Here is a 20,749-nt window from a genome sequence, read left to right as displayed (position 1 = left end):
CTCACTCCCTGTACATCACCAGTACATCTGATGGAGGTTTTGGTAAAATCTCCTTTACAGAAGTTGGAAAGGACTTTGGAGGTCATCTGTAACCCACTCCTTGCTCAATGTAGCTACAACATCCCTGACAATGCTTCAATGCTTTCAGCAACTCCTGACAGTCTGTTTCATTGCCAAGCAGCTTTTACTGTTAGGAAGTTTATCCCAATGCTTCACAGAAATCTGCTTTTATGCAGTTTCTACCCACTGGTTTCAGTGTTGGCCCCTGGAGCAGCAGAAAACTTAGTCTCAATCTTCTGCATGGCAGCCCTCTGCTGGCACCGAAATGTAGGCAAAGCATCTTCCCACTATTTCAGAGCAAGAAGTAAATAGGTCTGTTAGAGGCCGAGTGAGCAGCAACTGAGGTGGGTGAAGGGAGGGCTCCACCTGTGGCTGCTGTCCCAGGGGGTGAGAGGAAAGAAAGCCTTTGCTTTCACCTACTTCATGTGGGAGTGAAGGATAAAAGGACAAAGGCAATCAGTGCAATAAAATGACTCGCTGAAGATTTTTGTACTAGTGGGCTTTGTCCTTTTGTTGTTTTTCTGTTGTGTGGTACAATCTAGCTTTATGTGGAAGTGGGTCGGTGAAGTCAATGTCACTCGCCCTTCAGTCCTACTCAATTCAAAAGACTGTCCGTGCTAAAAAATAGTTGCTAACCAGAGGACAAGGGTCTATAAAAATATGCTGGAAGATCTTGTTAGCCCCATTACTTTGTGTCTTATTAAATAGCATTTTATTTCCTTGCCATGTCTTGTAAAAGTGGAGGAGGAAAAGGTTGTGCCTTCATGCCTGAAGACGTATAGGGCAACTATTTGAGGCTGGACCTCTTTTGTGTGGAACTTATTATGTAACCAATTAAAGGATAATACTATGGACTACTGACTTAACACACTTCCCGGGATATCACCTTCCTTCAAGTAGGAGATGAGACATATTTATAAGAGTAACAAACCTTTCAGCGTGGCAAGTGACATCAGTTAATTTTTTAATGTGTTGTTGGATATAATATAAAAAGGCTTTGCTCTACAGAGCTATAAGAACATATGTGCCTATACCTGAAAAATAGGAGTAAGTGATGGATAAAAGGAAATGATGTGGAACGGACATTGTGGAGCGGGGAAACAGTGGGGTTTAGTGATAGGGGGAGGCTGATTAGTGTGGTAAAAAGACAGTGCAAGAAAGCGAGGGAAAGCAGATTACGAACACATGTAATGTGAGAGTGAGGCTGATGAATTCTGGTGGGAAAGAGGTATAGCTGGATGGAGGAATGACATGCCCTTGTCCTTCACCTAGAGTTCTGCCTGTTAGTCATAGGGACTCTTCTGCCTATAGGCCCTCCATTGCTCACTGAACTAATGGCCCCACCCCTCCATACAGGCTCAAATCCGGCCCAATGCAGTGCTTTCAGTCCCTGACAATGAGCTGTTGCGCTGCAGTCCTTCGTCAACATGGTTAAGGATCCCACATTGTGGTCTCACTGTCCCACTGCATCATGGTTCCTCAGCCAGCCAGCTGAAAGTATCTGCATGGTGCTGTTTAGAGTCATCTACATAAACTACATGTTTAAGTTAGCCTAAGTGCTAATGTCTGACGTGGGGCAATGTCTGGAAGGAATGGTTACAGTTGATTCTAAATAACTACTTTAGGCGGGGCATCCAGGTAATAGGTTCTGCAGCAGCACCCTCTCCCTATGGCTAATACTCAGACAGTTTCCTGCAGCAATAGCTCTTAGTGAACAGTAGGTGGCACCTTTCATCTTTCCCTCTGAGCAGTTTTTCTTTCGCAAGGGCAGTTTACTGAAACACTACAAGAAATAAATGCTGCTATCAATTCATATAATTCATGTAAACAAGTGTTTTCATGCTCAGCAAACATGTCTAACTAGTGTAATTGTGAGCACATTTTAAAGCCAGCCAGCCAGCAACCAACCAACCAACCAACTGTAGCTAGGATTACGGAGAGGTAGCAAGGCTTACCAGTGAAAAACAATGGTTTGTCAATATTTTTGGCACAGAGCTGTTTGGTGGTGATGCTTTGTGTCAGCAACAGGGAACCTGTGGTTTTCAGATGCATCCTCACCATCCCTGGCTGTTGGCCACGCTGCCCGGGGCCATAGTTTCCCTCCCTTGTTTTATGGGGTGTGTAACTGGATAAATTAATAATGTTTAGGATTTGTATTAAAACCTTCAGAGTGCTCAAAGCATTCTGCATACATTATCTAACAAATTCTTATGCCCCCCCCCCCCGTAAAATAGGATTCTTTTGGTTTGTGTTAAGTGGCCCAGAAAGTTCACAACCAGTGCCACATTTGAACTGGGAACTTAATTGCTCACACTGCTAGCAATGAAAATGAAATGGTAGTTTACAAAAAGAGAAGCAAAACTCCTTCCTGCGTTCAGAGTATGTGAGGAGGGGGAGAAAGGCTGCTTGCACCATTGGGACTATCTTTGGGTTTAGCTGTCCCAAATTACTGGTTTCCATGGATGACTGGAGATTTATTATTTAGAATACCACGTTTACAATCTTCTACAAAATTTTTAGCCCACATAGGTGGAGAGGTTGTGAAAATTTGCCTTGAATAGAACATGCTTATATATTTTGAGCAATGCTTCTCAAAAAAGGCCATGGTGGCTACATATGACACGAGGTGGCTGAATTTACAGCAAAAGCTCATTGCTGATTCCAATAATGAGATTTCATATGAGATCAACAAGGTACAAATGAAAAGGGAGGAAGCCATGGGGCAAAGCCTATTGGTATAACAGGGCTGCTAGGTGATTTGGGAAGAGAGGTATCTATCAAGAGCATTGCTGGCATGAATCTATCTTTTAAAAAGCAATAGAGGTAGGAAAGAAACATGAAATCTACATGTGCTAAAAGCATACCCTCCAACATTTCTCCGAAGAAAATAGGGACATTCTAAAGAAAAGTGGGACATTCCAGGATCAAATCAGAAACAGGAACAGCTTCTCTAAATCAGGGATGTCACTGGAAAATAGGGACACTTGGAGGGTCTGTAAGAGTCCTTCCTGAGCTAGAGTACCAACTGCAAAACTTGTTTTTGAATGCTCCCTGAAGTCAAAAACAACAGGCTTCCTGTGGATAGAAAGCTAGGCTATCAGGAAAAAGGCTAAGGCAGAACTTTTCTGCCTGATGAACTAGTTTTCAACATGAAGTGTGTGGGTTTTTTTAATTGGGTAATTGTAAAAAAGTGATCCCTTCATTTACAATCTGAATTAAAAAAAAAAACCTTTATTGAAAGTTTTTCATTTCAACATGTAAATGCGCACACTGACTGCAAAATAACTTGTGATGTCACAAAAGTATATCCCAAACTGAACACTAAATAACAGAAGCTAACAATGAATGAATGAATGAATGAATGAGGAAAAGATATAAACATACCATCATTGTATTACACATCTAATGTATGGAAAGCATAAAACATTTCAATAAGCAAATCAATGGAGATTGTGAAAATAATTGTTTTGGTATCAAATCATATTGAAAAAATTTCTGAGCACCTGGAGGCTTAACTGCTCCAGTTTGAACTGCTGTATACTGTATATATGCTAATGAATATATATTCCCTCCCCCCCCCCACCTCTGGTTATCCTACTTTTGTCTGCTAATTTTTTTCTAGCAGGGCAACCCCCCCCCCTTTGCCCACCGGCCTTGCAGAGTAAATGGTGCATTACCAGCGACAATGCCTTGCTATTACCAGACCAGCTGCTGCTCAAAGAAAAAGATTCAATGGAGTTGAATGTAAGTTCTGGGTTAGGAGAAATGATTTGTTTTACAATTGTCATGCGATTTCAATGACCACATCTCTTGTGGCGAACAACTAAAAAGGAAACAAAATGAAGCAACTTTTAAGGAAGAATGGAACCTGTTCCCCACTCCTGTCACCCAGTGCTGAACTAGTGGAGAACCCTGTGGTTCTGAAGACTCGTGTCTTCAGGATTATGCTAACGACCTCAGAGCACAGAACCTCACACTGTTCTAAGGGTTCAGTTCTCCCTTAGGTTGTCTCCTGTGCACTTCCTGTGCACACATAAGGTCAAAACTCTGATTGTTTCAATTACTGAATAAATAGGTAGAAGAATCTCTACAAGTCTGGACATCTGAAATACCTGAAATTATTAATAATTAATTAAAAGCTTTTAGTAAAATGAACACAACTTCCACCTTTTCCCATGAGGGAACTCAGACGTTATAAACTGGCAAAAAATGACAATCAATAAGCTGAAATGTGTAAAGTGAGAGTATTGAATTACAATTTTTTGCTTGCCTATTTCAATTTACTCGGAGAGTCCCCATAGAAGGAGCAAAATCTGCATTTAAATAGGGATGTTTTAGCAATGCACCAGATTGCCTTTGTAGGCACTGGGTACCAGAAGAATAACACTCAACCGTTTTATTTTCTATCAAAATACACAATATGATTATGTGTGTGGAGCAAAAGCTTGCATATTCCATGTGTGCGCATTTACAGTGTGTCTCTGAATGGACATGAATTTAACACTCATCCAGGATCCTTGCCAGTGAGTCCCCAAGCAGAAGACTTTACTCTCCTCAACACAAGAGACTGGAAACCATCCACTTTTGTGGTTGCATCCGGATACAGTGGTACCTCGGGTTAAGAACTTAATTCGTTCTGGAGGTCCGTTCTTAACCTGAAACTGTTCTTAACCTGAAGCACCACTTTAGCTAATGGGGCCTCCCGCTGCCGCCACACAATTTCTGTTCTCATCCTGAAGCAAAGTTCTTAACCCGAGGTACTATTTCTGGGTTAGGGGAATCTGTAACCTGAAGCGTCTGTAATCTGAAGCATCTGTAACCCGAGGTACCACGTAGGCCTGAGGGTGGTGGACTGTTAAAAGTCTTTGAGGGTTCCTAAATCAGAGAAGGCAGTGGCATTTCCCCAAGAAGGGGAATTTAGGGAGTTCTTCCCAGCTTAAAAGGTGCAAGTTTCCCTCCCTGCTCCTTGGGGGTACTTCTCCTGCTCACAAAGTTTAGAAGAATGAAAACAGACTTGTGGGTGTGTTGGGCATTGTTCAGAGGAAACCTATTTGAAGTGGCCTTACTCAGAGACCACTCTGGAGAACCTTCTTATTGGGCGATATCAGGGCCAGCAGATCTGGCCTCCAAGGAACACACTGCAAGTCAGTCTTTACCCTCCCCCCCACCTTGTTCCCGATGCAGATCTTCACTCCCCACTCCTTCCCTGGCAGGGGCATCATTTTATGGTTCACCTCAGGTGCCGAAATATATTGGGCAGGCCCCGGGTGATATACAAATACTGTAATTAAAACAAACAAATTATGCCAGTCCTGTTGGATCTTCAATCCTATGGTAATGCACAATGTGACCAAAGTATACCACTGGCAAGTTCTTTGTTGAAAAGGAATCCCTTGCAGTGTGTTTGTTCTCGTCTTGTGGCAAAGTGTATTCTAGATTGCATTGATCAATCTGTGGGCACACCCAGTGCTCCACAGCTATTGCCCACTGCAGAGGATGACAAGCTGATTTTCAGAGAAGCTTGTCCACAAACATCAATCCGTTCACTGAGGAATCCCAGATGAGCTTCCAAAAAGGACCCAAAGGTTCTTCAGAACACAGTTTTTCAAACCACAGCCACAAAATAAATGGTAAGATCCCTGGAAAATATTCTGGATATATGTGGAACAAATTTGTAATGCCTGCCAACCATCCAACTGCCATCGTGTCACAGGTTGACAAGGGGCACAAACTGGCCCTTGGCCAAGCTTACATTGGCTGACTGTTTCTGCCTTGTGGGTGCTGGATGGACAGGAGGTTAAGAGCCACTTTCTGCTGCTTGGCTCATAAAGCTCAGATTATGCGCAACAGCTTCTGATCAAATTAAACCTCATAACCAAGAGCTTTATTGCAAAGCTTTTAAGAATAAATGGTGCCATTACTTTTGAGAAGATAATGGGGTTTATGGAAACATGGCATTATATTCTCACTAAAAAAAGTAAAAAGAATAAATACATGCACACGACCCAAGTACCAGATCTATATTTTATAGACTGTTCTGCCTAAAGTTGGAGAATGCTAGAGTACGAGAAGGAGAAATGGATTGGCGCATACTGCCAACAGCACTGAAGTCCCTCTCTTCTCAACAGATCTATTCTTTAAAATGTCTGTTGGTGTAAGCAGGACCATTACATTCCTTTTAGGAAAGAAACTGCATCTATCTTTATCCTCCTCAGAAGCAGAGTATCCTTATCACTTGTAAGGTGTCAGTACTTACCTAGGATCATTTATATGGGCAACAAAGCATCTCACCTTCCATCATCTGCATGACAAACATGCAAGTTCCCTTTTAAAACAAGCAGAAGCCACTTGGGGAAGGGCAATCAGGATTGGAGCAGCAGTGCCACACATGTGGTCCAGTTGCCCTTACCCCAAAGCAGCCCCCTCCCCCCGCAAAGGCATATTTCAAACTCCACAGAAGGAAAGCCACTGGCATGGTGATTTGGACCAGGGAAATGGTGGCTGAAGGGACAGTGAAACACACTTTGTTCACTGACCCTGAAAGCAGACAAATGTGCAGGTGCTTGTCTATGACAGCTTCCATATTTGTATTGTGATGCTCAGCTAGAGCCCACAGATTTGGGTGGAGGCTCCTTCCGCTAATGTTTTGCTGCCAACAGAGAGGCACATCCTCATCCCAAACTATTAATTGCTGCACTCAACAGGGCGCATGCAGATAGATTGGGGCAAATATATTTTTTGTTACTCATATAAAAAAGAAATGGAGAAATGAACACAGATATTTTATTGTTGTGTATAATGATTATGAACTACTAGGGGCTGTACACATGCTCGCCTTGGTTGCCAACACTGCCAACCCACCGTCTCTTGCCAAACTCCCTGCAGCTCTTGCCAAACTCCTCCCCTAGACCTTGCTAACCCCCACCCCCATAACCTCTCAGACCAGGGGGGGAGGAGCTATTCTAGCTCCCACTTTGTGGGCCAACTTTGACTGGTGTGCGAGGCAGCCCACCTGCCAATATCCCAGCAACAGAGGTTGCTGATCCTTTCAGGCTTTTGGGACCCTTCCCCCGCTTTCCCTCTGCCTCTTCACCACTTTAGTGGTACAAGAGAAAACGGCAATGAGGGTCATAAATCCACTTCTCCTTTGCACCCCCAAAGTTGTAATGCAGAAGGAGAGGAGGATTGCAAAAGACTTAGACCTTCTCCTTTCCCCTTCATGCCACCACCACAGCCATGTGGGATTAAGAGTGGGTCCAGCAGGAGGAGCAGTGCAGGGAAGAGGACGGAAGGTGGAGGTCAGCCTGGGATCAGGGCAGCCGCAGCAGCAGATTACCAGGCTGGCCAGCCACCACTTCTGGTTGCTACCCTCCTCGTTTCGCTCCTTCTGATGGACCAACTCTCCGCTCTAAACCACAGAATCATAGAACTGAGGCAGGGCGATCATGGCGGCAGAGGTCTGCGGTGGACGTTTATAAAGTGCAACAACTTTGGGTGGGTGCTGTTTCTTAAAAAAGCTGAGCAGCTTTGGGTGGGTGCTCGCCCTAAAAGAAGCTCAACAACTTTTCCAAATAAAAATGCCCTGTCAACATCCTTTTTAAATTGTGGTGCCCAGAATTGGACACAGTATTCAAAGTGTGGTCTGAGTAGGGTAGAATAGAGTGGTATTATTACTTCCCTTGATCTGGACATTAGACGTCTGTTGATTCAGCCTAAAAGAGTATTCACTTTTATTGCTGCTGCATCACATTGTTGACTCATGTGAAGCTTGTGGTCTACCAAGACCCCGAGATCCTTTTCACATGTACTGCTAGTAAGCCAGGTGTGTCTCATCCTATATTTGTGCATCTGGTTCTTCCTGCCTAAGTGCAGAACCTTACATTTGTCCCTATCAAAATTCATTTTGTTAGCTTGCTGTTAAGGTCACTTTGAATTCTGATTCTTCCTTCTACACCACAGCATTAGCTACCACTCCCAGTTCGGTGACAGCTGCAAATTTGAAGAGCATCCCCTCAGTTCCTTCATCCAGGTTGTTTATAAAGATGTTGAACAACAACAGGCCCAGGACAGAACCCTGTGGCACCCCACTTGTCACTTTTTTTCAGGATGACGCGGAACCATAATAAGTATTCTTTGGGTTTGGTCAGTCAACCAGATACAAATCCACCTAGCAGTTACCTCGTTCAACCCACATTTTACCATCTTCCTCATGAGAATATCATGGGGGACTTTGTCAAAAGCCTTACTGAAATCAAGATACACTATGCCCACAGCATTCCCCTGATCCACCAAGTTTGTAATTCCATCAAAAAAGGAAATCAGATTGGTCTGTCATGACTTATTTTGAGAAACCCATGCTGGCTCTTAGTAATCACAGAATCCTTTTCTAAATGCTCACTTCAGCCTTGTCCTTTTAATTATCCCAGTGACCTGAAATGTTTTATACTGTGATGCCAATAAAGGTATTTGATTTGATTTGAAATGTTCACAGACCAACTGTTGAATTATCTGTTCTAGGACCTTCCCTGGTACTAATGTCAAGCTCACTGGTTGGCAGTTACCTAGGTCTTCCTTTTTCTCATTTTTTGATGATGGGGACAACATTTGCCTGCCTCCAGTTTGTAGGGACCTCATCTATTCTCCAAAGATCATAGACAAAGCTTCTGTAATTACATCCGCAAGCTCCTTTAGTCCCCTTGGATGCAGCTCATCAGGCCCTGGAGATATGAATTCAATTAAAGTAGCTACGTGTTCCCTTACTACGTTTCCTATCTCGGGCTGCAGCTCCCTCCTTACATCATGTATTGTGTTAGCACCAGGTTGGGCATCACTTTCCTTTTGGGTGAAGACAAAGGCAAAGTAGGTGTTAAGTAGTTCCGTCTTCTTTCTGTCACCCAATAGCATTTCCCTGTCTTCCCCACGCAGAGCACCTACCACTGGCTTGTTCTTCCTCTTACTTTGGACATAGCCAAAGAGACTTTTTAAATTATTTCTAATGGTTGGGTGGTAGCAAAACCAGCAGATCCTCAAGCTGGACAGGGAAGCCAAAGGTGGCCAGTGGCAGTACCAGCCAGCCTGGGGTTCTGAATCAGGAGGCAGGGGGCCCAAGGCTGGCAGGCAGAGCTGGAGTGCTGCAGCAGCCTATTCTAGCAAACCTCTATGGCTCACCTGGGTGCTCATCCACCACCTCTCATCACACTGTGGTTTACAACTTAAATACACAAAGATTTAAGAGACAAACACTTTCAAGATGAAGGGCTGCAGTTGCATAGTGGTGCAACCATACCCTCCAACTTTTCTCCTATGAAAATAGTGACTTCCCATTCCATAATGATAATTTTACTATTTATACCCCACGGGTTGCTCTAACCACAACATATATAAAAACAAAATAAAATTTAAACATTTAAAATATTTCCTATACAGGATTGCCTTCAGATAGTTCAGGGGTTGGATAACTCCAGACTCTAAGGAAAACTGGGACATTCCGGAATCAAACAGAAACCGGGACAGCTTCTCTAAATCAGAGATGTCCCTGGAAAATAGGGACACTGGGGGGGGGGGGGGGGCTGTGCAACCGTATGCCAGGGTTCTTTCTGCCCTTTCAGGATATGGAGGACATGAGGTTGGCTTCCTGTTTAACCATAAACCTGGTGGAAAAATTCAGCTTCGACCTAAACTTCCAAAACTGTTAAGTAAAACCGGGGGTGGGAATTGGCAAGCCAGAAATCAGGCAATAGAAGTGCAAAAAACAATGACAGGCTGAATCAAATGCATTCCAGTCTTTCAGTGTCTTTTAACCTCAAGTGCCTGAAATTAGTTGGATTTCTGTCAACTCTGACTAATTTCAGACACGTGGGGTGAAAAGGCAGTGACATGTGCAATTGAAAAGCAATGAAATAAACTCCCCAGGCATAATCTTTCTTGGCCCATAGCGAGTGCCTGTCAAGTGGGCCTGATTTGCAGACCAGGCTCTTCATCATCTCTCCTGAAAACTCCCTCCCTCCCCCATTCCTTCTCTTCAGGCACCTGCTAAATGCCCAAGAATACACACACCCGAGCACGGATAACACGCAAACTGTTGGCAACAACACAAAACTGGGCATGTTGATGATTCCATTATTCTCACTTGCAGTTTCAACTAGACATGACGGGAGCTCTGATCGCACAGGAGAGGGGACTTGATAGGCAATCTGTTTGGAAGCTTTTCTTAACCCCTTCCCCCCCTCTGCTTTCCTGATTAAAAACTGCCCCACCCAGCTGCTACACGCCCTGTGGTACCTAAATGTCATTCCCCCCAATATATGAAAGTATGAAGGTAATATCAGAAATTTGTGAGAAAAGCTAACCTATGTAAAACTGCCCCTCAAAGGTCAGTACTGTGCCCCTCTGAGGTCTGCTCCTGAGCCAGCTGCCTAGTTGGCCCTGCATGAACCGCAGGAGCAGCTGAAGAGCAGGGCGCTGATCACCTAGATTTTGCTGGCATGCACTACCAGCTTAAAGGGCAGCTAGCTCATTCTTTTCCTCAATTTTGCTCAAAGATGGTCTTGGGGGGGAAATGCATCAAAACATAGTATTTTCTGACAGGATGTATACGGATTGTGACTAACATTGCGCACAACTGCTTCCCAAACCAGCAGTAGGAGTGCACAGGATGCAGGGGACAGAACCAATCTTTATCTTTTCACCCAGCACCAAGAGCCAGGCTGTGTCCAGTTTCCCAAAATGTCCTGTGTCAGGAAATTCTACCAGTATATCTAAGAACTCTAGATGCTCTTCTGTTTTTCCCCGTTTGACCTGCCAGGCCACAGTGTTGGCTGGTGCCCACTGGCACTGGTAGGCCAGACAGCAGCAAGACCCAATGACAGGCAGAGCCAACAAATTCTCATTTTGTCTCCATCTTCCTCCATCCTCTACACTGACACTATGGACAAGGATGAAGGCAGATTGAGCTTGTGGGGCAGTGCCCTATTTGTCCTTATGGACCAATCCCCACAGCATGCCCACCTGCTACACCTAACATCATGCATGACATTTATTACTATTTATTGTAGGAGCGCAGGGCAGCAAACAAAACCACAATTTAAAAATGAAAACAAAGCAAAAACATTCTGAAACGTATACAAAATTCTAAAAACCCAGCTGACAAAATGTAGTGATGGCCACTGACTCAGAAGGCTTAGGATTAGACAGATTCAGGGAAGATAAGGCTATCATTGGTTTTATACCACCTGTACAGTTGGAATAGCTGTTAGCATCCGTTTTTCTAGAGAGAATGAAGTGTGCCTCCAAGGGTGAAGCCATATCTCTGGAGTATCACAGCGCCTGGTACCTAGCAACTGCTGCCTCCAGTGTTGCTTTTACTGCATTCATTAGTAGCACTGAAGTGACCTTGCTGGGGTGCAAGCCTGAGCTGTGTGTCCTGGGCTGCCCAGAAGACACCCACCCCATCTTGCCTCGCTGATGTGGTCCAAAGGAATGCAGAGAAATAGGTTTGGCACCAGCTTGGCTGCTGGAAGGAGGCGTACAAGACACCATTCAACTTTCTTAGGGACTCCACTCCTGATTTGTGTAGGGTTACTCCTTAGCCTTTCCTTCTCCCAAGGCAGATGGTAGGGAGGTATTATGCCTCTGAACACCACTTGCTGGGAAATGCAGATAGTGAGAGCACAGTTGCACTCGGGTGCTGCTTGTGGGCTTCCCATGGCCATGTGGTTGACTGCAGGGAGCACAGAGTGCTGGACCAGATGGGACTTTAGTTCATGTGCTTTGAAACCCATCAGCACACCTAGAAGAAGTCAGAGTGTCATCCTCTTTTGCTGCAGCTGTCTTTCAGAAGGACGGAAGTCATTTTGTTTCTGCATTAAGGTAAAGTGGAATTAATTTGCTCCCAGTTGTGCTATGGCAGTTTGGAAAGAAGGCTATCAAGACTTCGTGCCACTTTCCTGTGCAATTCACACAGGAGGGTGGTAGGGGTGGGAGTTGGAAATCCCACCACCACATATACTCAAAATGTGAGCTTGGAAATAAATTCCATGAAGTGATCTCGACATTCTGACAGCTGCAATTTATCATCATAAATTACTGTGCTTTGCTGCAAAGTTTCTGTCATATGAAGACAGTGATCCTCCTAAATTGCCTAGTGCCCTCTTCAATAATTATCTTAGTTTTCAAAGATATAGATATCCTAGATAAAGGACATCTCAATCCATAGACAAATAGAAGAACTTGGATCTCATTGTACATCTGTGGAAATACCCATGCATAGCTCTATTAGTCTTTAGATGAGGGTCATTTGTTCAGCCAAAATGTCACAGTGCATTACTTAAAGGGAGAAATTGGTGAGGGTGCATCAGACAGGATGCGCAGCAGTAAACAAGCCTGTCTTCTATGTATCTTCTTCATTTTAATCAATGTATACTTTATATTTCCTGTATGGAAGCTGCTTTCCTGCATTTTCTACTACCACTGTGCTTTGAAGACCTGTGTAGTGCTCCAACCCATGTGATGAGAGCATTAGAAGCCCACCGTCAGGAAGTGGTTACAGTGTTGGACTGGAACTGGGAAACTCAGGTTCAAATCCACACTCTATCGTGAAACTCCCTGGATGACTTTGGGGAACTCATTCTCTGCCTAACCCACCTCACAGGGTTGTTGAGAGGATAACATGCTGGGTGAGGCGAGGGGAACTGTTTGAAAGGTAATTAGAAACAGCAATGATAATACACTCTGGATCTGTGGCTGCTCCCTAAAACCACCCTGAAAACTGTTCCTGAGGATTGTGAGACACTGAGTAATGGAGAGCTGGAAGAGGACATCAGCTAAAATCAACAGCCACCCCCCCCCATAGGAGCAGAAGGGATCTGCCGGATCCTAGCTTATTTAAGTAAACTAAAATTAAGGTAATCACAACAACACACTGCAGGGGGATTTCTTGTGCTATTACAACAGAAATCTCTTCATCTAACTGACTAACAAAGGAAAACATACAACTTATTTTGGCTTTTAATGGAACACTGATCAATGAAATACAATCATACCTTGTCAAACAGAATCCGTTCCAGAAGTCCATTCGACTTAGAAAACATTTGAAAACCAAAACGCAGCTTTTGATTGACTGCTTGGAGGAAGGGTTTTTGGAATTCTTTTATGATAAAGTTGTTATATTGGACTGGAGGGAGGCTGTTCTTGACATTTGTGGAAGGGAAATGTGTGGAAGGGAAAATGTTTGAACTTGAGGTGTCTGGTTTAAGATTGGGAAACATCACCTAGCAGAACGAGGAGCAGCTGGATATTATTCTGGACTACAGCTGGATAGCATCCTGGAGCACTTTGAATATTCTGAGTAATCTTTATAAATACAATTAACAGAGAATCAGAAGTCCTTTCCCCCCTTCTTTCTCTTCCTTTAACTATTTTGCTTTTGCTTAAGGTTTGTTTTGTTCTTTGATGCCCTCTACTCTGAATTAATGAGGGCATGTACATGAAGGCGATGGCTGGCTGGTGAAAGACCCTGTGTGAGACGCAGGGAAGAGAAGATCTCCCAGGCTGGGAGAAGTAAGAGAAGCTCCCAGGTGAAAGCTGGGAGGGTCCACCCCCTTCTGTGTGAGACACCTTGGAGAGGGCTTTGTAATCCCCCCATCTCTTTTGCTTTTAGATTAGTTTGTTCTTTATTGTATTGTATGATGAAAAAAATCAGTAAAACATTATGCAGAAAGAAAGAAAGAGAAATAAACGACATTGGTCTATCTCTATTGGAGATGCAGCAGCAAGAACAATCTTAATTATCATAAGAAGAAGAAAGCTTGACTCTCAGCATAAGCTGTTGTGTGAAGTGAATTTGGCTTTCATTCCAGCCACTATGGCCATTTTTTCAGTGATGGACGAAAGCTCAGAGGCAGACCATAGTGGAGGAAGGGCTGTAGTTCAGTGGTGGAGCATCTGCTTTGCATGCATAAAGTCCCAAGTTCACTCCCTGACATCTGCAGTTAAAAGGATCAGGCGGGGGGGATGGAAAGACCTTCTGCCTGAGCCTTTAGAGAGCCACCTGCACCCAAAGTAAACAGTACTTATGGGCTATACAGTGGTGCCTCGCAAGACGAAAAGAATCCGTTCCGCGAGTCTTTTCGTCTTGCGGTTTTTTCGTCTTGTGAAGCAAGCCCATTGACGGATTAGCGCTATTAGCGCTATTGGCAATTTAAGGGCTAAAAACGGCTTTTTAAGGCTTAAGGGATTAGCGGTTTTGCTGCTAAAATGCTTTTTAGCAGCTTAGCGCTTCAGAAAAAGGGGTTTGGGAGCGAAACCCCCCCCCCGAAAATTTTCGTCGATTTTCGTCATGCGAAGCAAGACCATAGGGAAATTTGTCTTGCGAAGCGCCTCTGCAAACGGAAAACCCTTTCATCTTGCGGGTTTTCCGTCTTGCGAGGCATTCGTCTTGCGGGGCACCACTGTACAGACAAAGAGTCTGACCTGGTATGAGGCAACTTCCTATGTTCCAATCTTGAAACCTCTTCATTCTCACAACCTTCATAGTCTCGGCATCAGCATATAAAATTATTTTTGCCTGTTGGGTTCTTATACATTTCTCTGTGTTTTGCCATGAGGAACAGACTTACTCAGTCCATGCTATCTGAGTACCAAATGGCACATGACTCTTCTATAGCCCTATGGAATGGCATCAGACATGATGCTGTCCTCTCCCCACACAATGTATGGTCCATGGTAATGTTTACAGTATTACCTGCATCTATTAAGACTTGGTGCCTGCATGGGACAGAGGAAAAGGTTAACAACTACCAGCTCTTGATTTAAAAGTGGCCTTAAATCAACTCTCCCCACTCCCCCAGTTACTGTACTAATAGTGATATTGTGTGGAGGGAGAAACAGTTGTGTCAATGGGATGATGGTAGAGTACAGGGCCAGAATGCGCTGCTGAACCTCTCCTTCTAAAAGGGCTCTCTGGAAAAATGTGCAAGTTTATGACAACATGTAGCTTTATTTTATGCATCTACAAAACAGTGATAATTCATCATGGCATTAATATAATCTTTTCATCATTCTTTCTTATGTCTGTATTGCGCATAGCAGTCCTGGTATACCTGAGCCACGATTAAACAAATAGGAGCCTTCCAAAAATTTATAGAAGCCTTTAGTTAATATATTTTATCACTCCTGTGCCTGCCACAGCACATTGCATCCCCCAGCAGTGAAACCTCTGCAGGGCTAGAAAAGCAGGGAAAATTATAAGCAATACAATTTCTGAAATCACAAAAATGATTCCACTTAAGACTTCCCACTCCTATATGAATCATGGATTTAGAACCTGCCAGTTCAGTGCTAGCCTTCTGATAGATTTAAGAGTTAGCAGTTCATACCTATGTGCAGAGGAGGAATTGGAAGTTCATACCCAAAGGCTGGGCCAGAAAATTTATTTCTCTCCCAGTATTCTCTCCATTGTATTGCCACACAATCCTATCCCACATCAGGGCTCTCATCCCTATTGTTACCTCTCTCACACATTTTGGTATCCTCTCATGAATACTGTGAGAATATCTTCAGGCAGAGCTCTTTGCCTGGCCTTTTCCCAGAGATGGAGGGGGAAGGAAACTCAAACCTTTGGAATGCAAAGCATGTGCTCTACCATTCAGCCAGGCCCTTTTCCCAATAAAACAGCACCATGTGCATGTAGAGTAGACAATTCTTTGAGCTTACCATGGTAGTAAAAATTGTAATAATCCATGTTATGTTCCATTAGTCTTGTCATGTTTTATGCTACAGCCCATCATTCTTGCAGATATGATGTGATGCTATGTGTCAGAATATCAACAATTATTTGGTATGGATGAAATGCTGCTCTGCTCCATTTGTGGAGAACGTGGGGTTGCTTGACATACATCAATGGACAGCCCTCATGAATGCAGCTCTGAGTTGTACAAAAATGTAATTAATACATTCTTAGCCCTACATACACGAGCAGAGGACTTTCTTTATTAAGAACTGCCTTGCTGGAACAAGCCAACAGCAACCAGCAAGGTGGTGGCTTGCTCTGTTTGCACTAAGCATTTAGTATTTGGAAGTGCACTCACTACCAGCTGTATCTATTCTCCGCTAACTTGCTTCAAAAAGTGATCTAAGCTAGTGACCATCAAAATAATTACATTCTTGTGAAGAAATACTTCTTTCTTGTCTGACCTGAACCTTTCAGCCAATAGTCTTCACTGGGTTAGCCCCAAGTTCCAGCATTATGGGAGATAATTTATAATCACATAAACATCTATCGTGTCTCCCTGCCTGCGCCCCTCTCAGAAACATCAAAACCTCAAATGCTTTCTTATTTCACCCCAATTTAAGAGAGCTACCGTACTTTCCCCATTCATGTGACTTAATAGCTTGTCAGGTGTTGGATTTGGCAATCATACTTTCACAATTAAGGTGGTACGGTCCAGACACAGGTTTACCATCTGCTTGTGAGATCCAACTTTCTCAGGAAACATCGTAATAGCTGCTCTGTTGGAGTGCTGGGTACTTTGTCAGTATGGGAGTTCTGGCAAAAACCCAACCTTGCCTTCACTGGAGGCTGCCTTGGAGAAAACTTGGGTTTCTAAGAGGTGAAAGGAAAAAAGTGTATACTCAAGTTTCTGCTCATCACAGTGACTTTTGGCCAACATAGACATCTTCAATTCACGGTACTTGCAGAGATGATATGCCCATCAGTGCCCATTAAACTAAATGTCAAGTTTTGGAATAAGTAAGTGTCAAGCTAAATAGGCAGTCATTAGCATATGAATAACATTGTCCCAATTTCCTTTTTAACTAGCAAGAAAGTTTTCTTGCTATGGAAATATGTATCTGGACCGCAACAATGAGCGCACTGGAGACTAGCTAAGCAAGCGGAAGGACATTCTGGCCTAGGCACAGTCCCAAGGAACTTTAGGAAATTCTATGCCCCCACTCCCAGCAACAATGTGGAAAGAGGAAAAGTAGCCTGTTAACAGTCATCAGACAGAGAAGAACCAGCTGTGGGAAGCCCACACGCAGGGGCAAAACAAGGCTTTATTTCACCAGAGTCAAAGACCCAGTCTGGCACCCCCCCCCATTTGTGTACACTTATACACAGGATGGGAGGCTCAATGGTGCCCCTCTGGAGGCTTCACCTGGGGCAAAACTCTAGCTAGCCCCACCCCCCAGCTCCAGCTCTGCCCCACCCCAGTTAGTAACTGACAGTTGCACCATAACTACAGAAGTCATTTTGACCTCTGCCATCAGCACAAGTGTACAGAGTACTTCCATGTATATTTTAGTGTGCAGTCCTGAACAAACTTACCCCAGAACACTGGGATTTACTTTCAAGTAAATGTGCACAGGGTTGCTAACATGTTGTAAACTACCTTGAAGATCATTTGGTCAACTATTGAGATATAAGTCTTTAGAATAAATAGTCCAATTGTATGTATTTATATCCCACTTTTGTAACATGCATGGTTCCTCACACCCCACCATTGTAACCTTACAAAACCCTGTGGAGCAGTTTAAGCTGAGAGAGAGCAACAGGCCCAATGTTGCCCAGTGAGCTTCATGGCTGAGTGAGGATATGAACCTGCGTCATGCCTGTCCTAGTCTACTTACTGCACCATGCTAAATCCACTTTTGCCTCTAGTAGGTATCAAGACATAAGAAATGTCTGGAGTGACCTATGGCAATAGGTAAACATTTGATCATGCTGCTTAAATGAAAACAAAAACAGAAAACCCTACCCATTTTCTATTAAGTCAAGTGTCAACTGCACCTTTGTGCTTAGTGCATACGTGACTACAAGCATCACTCGTTCATCATCCATCAAGTGCTAACTAGCAGTGTAATCATGAGGCACAGAACTTCCATATCACTTCATAGCAATATTTTCAATGAAGATAACTAAGTCAACACATTTTCGATTAATCAAGCAGCATACTATGTGAAATAAGCCCTAGCTGCAAACTGCATCTTGGCTCCAAGACCTGCTGTGTTCATAAGTTCTGACACAAATCTCAGGAAATGATACTGTCAATTGAACTGCTTTGCCATTCTTTGGTTTGTTAAATCTGGGGGTGCTCAAAGAGGGGTCATGAATCATACAGAGTCATGAGGCTAGAACATAGTCTGAGAAATGCTGTCTTAGATGTAGCTTCATTAGCCAGAACAACAGCTGAAATGGTTTGGGTTGTGTGGTCAAATTCATACTAACACAACTATTGTGCTTGCTGAACTTGGGCCATGCTGCTCTGGGGTTCACCTGGGCAATGCGCAACATGGGAGTCATGTTTAGCGCCTGCTTGTGCGAGTGACGCATTGTGTAGCTTCCTCCACAGACAGAATGTTCATGTAAACTCAAGCACAATGCTTTTCTATCATTTCAGATGTCCTGTTGTCAGGCATTAATACTGTTTAGACTGTAAGAAAAGAATGCTACTGAAAAAAGGAAAGAAAGGCAGGAAAAAGAATATCGGCTCACAGCTATAGCAGTGGCAAAACTTTGTTTCCATCTGAAATCTCAGTTGGTGGTTGATGTACAATGAAAGGCTTTGGTCCTTAGCCAGTTCCCAGCATCAGACGTTGTAATTAATTGTCAGCTGGCAAACTTACTGAAAAGCCAACGGCTAAGAAGCAAGACTATGACTCTTGTTCCTAGGCTTCATCTCCAATTCACATTTGTGAAATTTTGGCACAGAAATGAAGGTGCTACAAGGCAAAAACTGTGTGGAACCTTTCATTAGTGCTAACATTCACCTTCTTGTTGTTTTTAATGTCAAAGAAACCGAAAAGTTGAATTTAAAAAACAACCTAATGTTCACTGAGGTTGTAACTGTCTCATAATCTCTGCTAAGGGTTAGAGGGAACTCACATACAGTGGTACCTCGGGTTAAGTACTTAATTTGTTCTGGAGGTCCGTTCTTAACCTGAAACTGTTCTTTCAGGTTAAGAGAGCCAGTGTGGTGTAGTGGTTAAGAGTGGTTGACTTGTAATCTGGTGAACCGGGTTCGATTCCCTGCTCCTCCACATGCAGCTGCTGGGTGACCTTGGGCCAGTCACACTTCTCTGAAGTCTCTCAGCCCCACTCACCTCACAGACTGTTTGTTGTAGGGGAGGAAGGGAAAGGAGAATGTGAGCCGCTTTGAGACTCCTTAGGGTAGTGATAAAGTGGGATATCAAATCCAAACTTTTCTTCTTCTTCTTCTTCTTCTTCTTCTTCTTCTTCTTCTTCTTCTTCTTCTTAACCTGAAGCAGCACTTTAGCTAATGGGGCCTCCCGCTGCTGCTGTGCCACCGGAGCACGATTTCTGTTCTCATCCTGAAGCAAAGTTCTTAACCTGAAGCATTATTTCTGGCTTAGCGGAGTCTGTAACCTGAAGCATATGTAACCTGAAGTGTATGTAACCTGAGGTACCACTGCACCTGGTTAACTACAGTTAACCATACCACACACCACATGGAGTTATCTAATTGTTGTCTGCTCTAAAATGCATGTTTCTTATGGTGTTTCCGCACACTCTGGTTTCCATCACGGTGTTCTGTTGTGCCAGAAGTGGTCTAGTCCTGCTGGCCACATGACCCAGAAAGCTGTTTGTGGACCAACGCCGGCTCCCTTGGCCTGAAAGTGAGATGAGCGCCGCACCCATAGTCGCCATTGACTGGACTTAACTGTCCAGGGGTCCTTTGCCTTTACTTCTTTTGATTTGACTTCTGTTTTTGATACTTTTTGAATGTTGTAAACTGCTTAGATAATTTCTTTGAAATATCAAATGATCTATAAATGATCTAAATAATAATGAGCAAACCAACAAACCAATTTGTGATCCAACAAATTGAAACATAGTCCCTTTGTCTTACATGATGCCCCTCCTGTTGTTGTTGATGCCCATTTGTCTTGAGAGACAATGGAGGGGTGAATTCAAAGCACTGAAGTGACCTCACCAGGCCACAAGCCAGAATCGTGTATATGGAGGTCCTAGACTGCCCAGATAACAAGACCACCACCCCTCAGCCTTGGAAAGCAGAGCAAGACTTTTGGCACCAGCTAGGCTACAGGAGTTGGCAAAAGGAGGCGCACAAGGTGCCATCCAACCATCTGTGGATTAGCACAGGGTTTACAGTGAAGGTTTAGGATCAGAGTATTTCTTCTCCAAGATGGGCTACCTTCCCAGGTTGACAAGCCCCATTTGCCCCTCACTTCCCTCTACTGTATGGGGTGTCCGGGGAGGGGGTAGTACCTCTAGATGCTGTCAGCATTCAACAGCAGCCACACCCTAGGAACAGCTTTGAATGGCTGGCTAAACCAGGTGAGGGTAGCTGATGGGTCTCAAACCCTCAGTGAGTGAGGGACGTCCCTGCATGCGAAGACAGGCTCCAGTAGTAGACCGCATGATTGTCCAAGCACTTGATACAAGTTACACCTAGGGGGCTATAATCTGCTTGGAGGGTCACATGCCACTGTGGGTCTGCCATACAGAAGTTGCTTAATTATTTCATACAATGCTAAAAATGATGGGCAGGGGGAGCACAAACTCTTTGGTGGCACATTCTGCATGCATCCATCTCATTTGTTTCCTCTATCTAAATGCTCCTTATGGATTTACTGAATAACACAAACAAACCACATGCAATTACATCCCACAGGATGGTGAAGGACAAACATTTAAGAGGAGGAAAGGAAG

General features: G+C 43.8%; 1 protein-coding gene across 8 annotated transcripts in view; it reads right to left on the bottom strand.

Annotated features, from left to right (window-relative positions):
• Positions 1–20,749, bottom strand: part of TPK1 (thiamin pyrophosphokinase 1) — a 217,401-nt gene that overhangs the window by 3,832 nt on the left and 192,820 nt on the right. Inside the window, exon 9 of one of the 8 annotated variants that reach the window (XR_014503866.1) lies at positions 16,518–16,660. The exons of 5 other annotated variants lie outside the window; for them this stretch is intronic. Coding sequence is in view for 2 of the 3 variants with exons in the window: in XM_083407139.1 (XP_083263265.1) it covers positions 3,074–3,135 (62 nt within the window). In the remaining variant the exon portion in view is untranslated. Of the gene's footprint in view, positions 1–2,185; positions 3,136–16,517; positions 16,661–17,390; positions 17,468–20,749 lie in introns of those variants that run through there. 2 more of the 8 variants (XM_083407139.1, XM_083407140.1) reach the window with 2 other exon arrangements.

The sequence above is a fragment of the Podarcis tiliguerta genome, assembly GCF_965153285.1.
Source record: "Podarcis tiliguerta genome assembly, chromosome: 12".
Classification (NCBI taxonomy): Eukaryota; Metazoa; Chordata; class Lepidosauria; order Squamata; family Lacertidae; genus Podarcis; species Podarcis tiliguerta.
The sequence above is the reverse complement of the archived record's forward strand: the minus strand, read 5'-3'. Positions and strand labels throughout refer to the sequence as shown.